At 35.8% G+C, this 7,138-nt stretch overlaps 1 protein-coding gene across 1 annotated transcript; it reads left to right on the top strand.

Annotated features, from left to right (window-relative positions):
• The first annotated feature begins 1,172 nt into the window (after positions 1-1,172).
• LOC102587116 (uncharacterized) lies at positions 1,173-6,103 on the top strand. Its single transcript, XM_006341867.2, has 6 exons — positions 1,173-1,456; positions 2,352-2,413; positions 2,499-4,715; positions 4,849-4,945; positions 5,148-5,225; positions 5,316-6,103. The coding sequence occupies exons 1-6, from the start codon at positions 1,297-1,299 to the stop codon at positions 5,942-5,944; spliced, it is 3,243 nt and encodes a 1,080-aa protein (XP_006341929.2). The 5' UTR covers positions 1,173-1,296; the 3' UTR covers positions 5,945-6,103.
• The last annotated feature ends 1,035 nt before the right edge of the window (positions 6,104-7,138 follow it).

Raw genomic sequence — 7,138 nt, 5'->3', positions numbered from 1 at the left:
AGCTGTAATAAAGCAAAAAAAGAGCCATTGTATTCCTCTAGCAAAGGTATCACGCCACAAACCATGTTACACCCATACAAGAGATCAACTTTAAGCTAATCAAAGCAAACAAGTATATATGGGCTAACTTTCGTGCATCTTTATTATTTTATGGAATATGTGTTATCTTCCACCATCTCACCATCTTAGTTTAGGTGTAACTTTTTTCGTTAGTGTTGAGATAGAATAGAATAAATCACCTAATTTCTCGTGTGTATAACTTTCATCACTCTTCATTTACCACTAGGCAAGTAGTTGTTGGTCAAGCTTTTGGAAACTCAAAATCGTAAAAAGTAATCATTTTTAAAATGTGTTTATTTAGACAAGTGAGGTGTTTCGCTAAGCTTTTGGGAAAAAGAAAGGCATAATACGTAAATATGTCATTTAACTTGATTTTAGCTCATATTTATGTCCTTCAACTTTGAATGTGCACAAATACGCACTTAAATTTGTATAAAGTTGAACAAATAGATACACATGTCATGCGTGACATCCTACATGCAATTTTCATCCTATGTGGTGTCCTATGCGTATTATGTCACGTAGGGCTCATGTGTCTACTTGTTCAACTTTATACAAGTTAAACTGTCTATTTGTGCACACTCAAAGTTGGAAGACATAAATGTTAGCTAAGATCAAGTTAAATAATATATTTATGTATTACGCCTAAATAAGTGTTTAGAATAGAAGTAGTGAAAAAAAAATAATCTAAAAAAGCACTTTTAAGAATTTTGATCAAACATAAATTATTATTGTGAATTGATTAGTCAAACACAAATTGCTAATCACCAAACACGCTATTCCGAAACTCACTTTTGACAACAACAAAAAAACATTAGCAGATTTTAAAAGTTTGACCAAACACGCTATAATAAAGTAGAACAGAAAAGGAGATCAGTACTGTCAACAAAGAAAACTTTTATGTGAAGTTATTTGATGCCCATACAATACATTGCTTGGATTAAAATGAAAGTCAAGCAACCACAGTGATTCTGATAGAGAAAAAAAAGAACACTGAGTGATAGCTAAGCTAACTTTCAAGTCAATCTTTTCTATCTGGTGTGTGATTACAAATTTATTATTTTTAACTTGTTACTTTTCTCCACCTTACCCAATACTGAAAAACCCTTCTCACCAAAACTGACATGACAACTTCACACACATTAACAAATTGACCTGCAACACAATCTAAGAATATTCTTCTTCTTTTTTTCACATTTATTTGCTTTTATTGAATGTTGAAGTTCCCTCTTATGGATGTTTAGTCCAAAAAGAACTCTGTTACATAGTATGACAGAGGGAAAAAATATGTCAGGCAAGTCGGATTTCGCGCAGAAGCTGTTGCATGATCTTAAGCTTCGTAAGGAACGAGTGGCTGCTGCTCAAAATTCAGGCTATTCATACTCCACACCCAGAGGTAAACTAATTGAAATGCTAATGCACATGAATTTTTAAGATATCATGGTTAAATTATGCATGAGATTGCACGTCGAATTAGTGAATTGTATAGATTGAAATGTGTAAAATTCTATGGCAATATTACACTGTGAGATAGAATTTGTATGTTCTTTGAGTATTTGAGGTAATGCTGATGATAGTTAAAAGTATATAGCTCAGTGTCATCTCCCGCTACTGAGATCGTGAGTAAGTTGTCAAGTGCAACACGAAGCTTTAGTAAGACTCTAAGTTGGATCCTTTAAAAATAGCATTTTTGGAGGAACCCAACAAGGATGCAGAGTCTGAGAGACTTTTGTAATGTAAATTACTAAGTTGTTAACCTATCAGATGATTATTTACACATCATTGAGCTACATGATCTTTTCAATTATTACTCTTATGATTTTACAAATCCTTAATTTCTTATGAAAAAGGAGAAAACACTATCTTCAAGAGAAGATCATGATTTATAATGAATGTTTAAATAAAACATACTTGGAGTGTATATACAATTCACCAACATAATGTACACAATCAATTAAAAAATCCATTGTTTTCACATGGATGGAACAAATATTTCTCTGAGCCAGAATTTTGAGTTTATGAGTTTTGAATTCTAAAAAAAAGTCAGTTTGCTGAATTTTGGATAAGTTATTTATACATATTAAGTGAATTTCTTAACACAAATACAAAGTTTTGACCGAAGCTACTGAATCCTATCAAACATGTAACTTCATTTCTAGCTCCGCCCCTGAGCTCCACATAGTGTAACAAAAGATGCTAGAAGCAGAAAAATTCTATAAGGAAAAAGCTTGCAGAAGGATATGTTACAGATGATAGTGTTAACTAAACTTGTGATATGTTGCAATTGACAGATGCTCGTGCTAATCCGGGACAAACTTACAGAGGATCTCGACAGACAAAAACTCTAGAATCCGTAAGTTAACTTGACAATATCAGGACATTTTGAAGATTATTTGTAACAATAAATCTCATTCACCTTACATGTTACACTTTTTCAGGTTAATTCAAGAGTAGGTAGCACCAGCAACAGATCATTTCGCGTTGAAGAATCTTCAGGACAGATTGTTACCTATGGTACGGGGAGAGTCCGAAATTCTGAGAAGGTGGGAGATCTTTCCCTGGCCCTCGCTTTTGCTATTGAAAATGGAGGAAAGTTTACTAAAATGGACTCGGGCTCAAGCAGAAATCCTGTGCTAACTTTTCTCCATCAATTCAGCCAGAGATCAATGGACATAAGTAAGACGGACAGGAGAACGTATCATCTTCCAAATAGTCAGTTCCCTTCTGTCTCTCAAGTTCACATCAATGAAGTATCGAAAGGGATACACAAACTAAACCAGATTCTAAAAGCATGTTCCAATGGCCTGAATTTCGATAGGAACTCTATTGAAGTTGGGCAGGAATTGCTGAAAGGAGCTATGGATTTGGAAGAGTCCCTGAGGATGCTCGTAAACCTCCAGGAAGCTTCGGATCATATGATCAAGCCTCAAAGCAAAAACAGGATCACATTACTTGACGAGGATGAGGATGAGGATGTCAAGATAGTTGATCAGAAGCAACTAGACCTGCCAAGATTTTCATTTGATAAGCCCTCGAAAAACTCATATGTCACCAAAGGGACAGCAAAAAATGACATCAAACAGCGGCTTATGGCCCTGACTTACCCTGATCAAACTCCTAAACTGCACGAAAAGCAACTTCTCAGCACTAACAAGTCGATGTCCCATAAAACATCAGCTAGTTGTGCTCCAGACTTCAAAAATCTGAACCAGAAGAACCAGTTGAAAGGAACAAAATCTGGATCAGAGAAAGGAAGAATTTCGAATGTCATTGCAAAACTAATGGGACTCGATGAACTCCCGCAGAAGGAAGATAACAAGGCATCAAGGAAAGGATCAGATCCCAAAAAGAAGCAAGAGCCAGTACTAATGAGAAGTGCAGGTCCTATTGGCACCCGGGACGCTGAGAACAGGTCATCTCTTAATGTTGACAAAAACATGATAAGTGATATACTACCAGTTCAGGATGCAAAATTCGTGCGTAAGGCTGAGATTATCCGTACATCTCCAAGCAGGAACAATGATATGGTTTCTTCTGGTAGAGTTCAACAACAGGAGGAGCGGAGTATAGCGGTTAACAAAGATACAGGTCTAGTGCCCTCAGGCTCGCCAATGATCAACAACATGATGGATAAGCCACATAGCAAAAACATCCAAGTAAATCAAGTTAATTTCCAACAGAAACAGAAAGAACAAAACCAGACAAGTGTTAAGGGGAAAATCATAAAAACAGTCGAAATCAAGGAGACTATCTCACAGGCAAAAAAAACACAAACATCGAGGGTGCCTCCAATCGATATTGTGTTACAAGAAGATACAATTCAGAAAGAAAAGAAAGAAACAGACAAATTTCCTTTGAGCAATGAACAAAAGGCCTTAGCTAAGGATGAAGTGCATCATGTGCAGAAGCTTAAAAAATCCGAGGGACGTGATGAGAAGCATCAAGCAGGTAAGAAAGAGAAGTTACCCTCAAACAAAACTATGCAGGCAAGGACACACAAAGCAAATCAAGTGGAAATCATAGCTTCACCAAAATCAAGGAATGGTGCAGCAAGTTTGAAGAAGAAGCAGTCTTCTCGGAACCAATCCATTCTTGGTACGAAAAATTCTACCAAGTCTAAAAATGGAGCACCTGCAAAAGATTCTTCAAATGGAATAAATCAGGTTCTTGCCAAGCACCGGAACTCTTCTACCTCTGTAGGGATCATGCAAAGCAGCGAGAACAAAAATACCAATCAAAACGTGTTGTCAAAGGAAGTATTGTCTCGATCAGCGAAGCTAAACAACATCAGTCAATCATCTAAGCAAGAGAAGCCACTCAATCTGCCATCAACAGATAGGATGGATCATCATAACAAAATTCATAGAACCGAGACCTCTCCGAAAATAGATGAGTCATCCCCAACTTTGCAAGACACAAAGCTGCAGAAGGATGACAAAAGCTGCTCTGGTGGAGCAGAGCAGTCAACTGAAAGCCACACAAGAGAAGCAAACGCGGACAACATAGGATCTAATGAGCCAGATGTGAGCATGGAGATACTCGATTTCCAAACCGAGCTACTTGGTAAAATAGTAAACAGTACCTCCTGTAACACAACTATGGAAAAGGAATGTGACAACCTGACAGATTCTGGAACTGCGATTTCAAATGAAAATGTAAGTTCATCTGTGAGAAGAAAGTTAAACTTAATCTGTGCCCTTGGCATGCTTTTAACGATTCAGAGTAGTTTTATATCTAGAAACCTACATGTGAAATATCTTCATAATATGCTTTGTTGGATTCCTGCAGCATCAAGAAAAAACGCCACAAGAAGTTGAAATATCCACGGACCAGAAACTCGGAGGAGATAGGCCAAAGATATCACAAGCTACGGACCAATTTAATGGTATGCCATATCTTCTTATATATTAAGAAATGTAGCATTCTTAATTAACAAGTATACATAGAAGTCCTATCATCTCTATATCCCAATGATTAGCGCCTTTCAAACTCCAACCATGATAATCAAATATCATTGACATTTTATGATTATATGAAAAATTATTAGCTCATATACTGCAAACTGGTTCTTATGATCGATGTTGCAGGGATTCATCAAGAAGCATCACAGAACAGTAAACTCTTCAATGATGAACAAAATAAAAGTTTTCCAGCCAAATTTACAGGTACTGATATAAAAATCTTATTTTGATTCATTTACATGTATTAAGATAAACATCATAGATGAATTTCCTCACCCTTTGATCATATTGAAGGAAAAGGAGGCATCAAAATCTCCAATGTTGTTAGAAATGATCAAGAAACAACTCTCCCATTAGTGGTACAAGAACCATTAACAGTTCCTGAAAAACACTTCAAGGAGTCGGTTATCAAAAATCAACTATTTCTAAACACAGCAGAGGCGCTTTTCAAGCTCAATATACCAATCAGCATTCTCCATGCCAGTGATCAAAATAACCAAGGGGAAGACGTTAAACTTATGATAGACTGCGGCTATGAGATAATGAAAAGGAAAGCAATAAGACAGGAGTTAGCGGTCCATCCTTATGCCACAATATCCATCAGATATACAAAGACAAGATCTTTGGACAATCTTATCAAGCAACTCTGCAATGATTTCGACACATTAAAGTCCTATGGAGGCATTGGAAATGTGAGTGATGAACGCGATGAAGCAGACTACTTGCATAACATGATCGGTAAAGATATGTCGAACAGAAATCCAGATGTGAACTCCATGTGGGATTCTGGATGGAGTACTGATCAAATAATGTTTGGTTTCCTTGAAAAGGATGATGTTGTAAAGGATGTGGAGAAGCATTTGCTCAATGGACTCATCAACGAGATCACGATGGATTTATTACGAATAGCCATTTCAGTTTGATTGTTTGATAGAGTAAGAAAGTCATTTCAGAAAAAGATTGTTGTTGGCCTTATAATTATTGTGCAGTCTAAGTAGAGTTGAAAGTTGATGAAGCAAGTCTTGTAAGTAGTAAATCATAAGGCAAAGCTTATAAGTAACACATTTTTGGATTTCAAGTCTGTTCTGATTCATTTTCAATCATCAAAGACATAAAAGAAAATGTAATCAGACACTCAATATGATAATATTGTAGTTGTAAATTTTGATCCTACCACCGTTCAGACAAGTCTACCTTGAGGTCAGAGACAGGTCCAGGATTTGAACTTGATGAGTTCGACATCTAAAGATCACAGTATAACTACATTTATAGTTTATCACATATATATAACTACTGGTTTGGATTAAACACGTAGCTCAAATGCTACATTCATCACGTTGAAGGCAAGAGATGAGTCTCAAGATTGGTAGACTCACCAAGCCCGCGACTTACAGGCATGTCTCACATGTGACAAACCTACCAACACCACACAATCCCCATTGGATCAACTCACCATTCGTCGTGATCCAAGAGGACGTTACCTACAATTGACAATTTTCTACATCCTTTCAGCAGCTAAAAACATTCTTTTACAAAGGGACACATAATCTTTTCTCATATGATTTCACTCACTTGCAATTCTACTTGTAGTTTAGCTCTCACTATTATCAATTTCTCCTTGTAACACACCTTAAAGCTTTAAACATTAGTAAACTATCACGAGTACAGGCTAAATTGCGGGTCATAACTCAACCTGTTCAATTTTTAATAAGCTATAATTGTGTTATTTGTTCTTTTACAACTTTTTAGTACCTAATAAAACTATAAAAAAAAATTCTTTATTATGACTATATATAATTAACATATGTATAAAAAGAAGAGCAACTTTCACATATAGCAAACAAAAAAATCATATTTGTATACTATAGCAAAGTTTCCATAATTGCGCTCCATAGCAAACATATATATGTATAATTCGCTATACATATACAATTGAAAGTTATGTCTATTTCGCTATACATATATACGAAAAGAAGCAATTGTATAATTTGTTGGCTCCTTTTCAGATTTGTATAATTTCGCTGGCAGGCCATTTGTATAAATTGTTGTTAGCCTCTCGTTTGTATAAATCGTTGACAAAAATATTTGTATATAAAAAATCGCTCTCTTTCGCTTTA

This window comes from Solanum tuberosum, unplaced genomic scaffold (genome assembly GCF_000226075.1).
Source record: "Solanum tuberosum cultivar DM 1-3 516 R44 unplaced genomic scaffold, SolTub_3.0 scf00032, whole genome shotgun sequence".
Taxonomy (NCBI): Eukaryota; Viridiplantae; Streptophyta; class Magnoliopsida; order Solanales; family Solanaceae; genus Solanum; species Solanum tuberosum.
The sequence above is the reverse complement of the archived record's forward strand: the minus strand, read 5'-3'. Positions and strand labels throughout refer to the sequence as shown.

Excerpts from the sequence above, each read along its gene's own strand:
- LOC102587116 (XM_006341867.2), top strand. The coding sequence starts at position 1,297 with ATGTTTAGTCCAAAAAGAACTCTGTTACATAGTATGACAGAGGGAAAA. Across the intron at positions 2,414-2,498 it reads AGACAAAAACTCTAGAATCC|GTTAATTCAAGAGTAGGTAG; the intron begins GTAAGTTAACTT and ends ACACTTTTTCAG. Across the intron at positions 4,946-5,147 it reads AGCTACGGACCAATTTAATG|GGATTCATCAAGAAGCATCA; the intron begins GTATGCCATATC and ends TCGATGTTGCAG.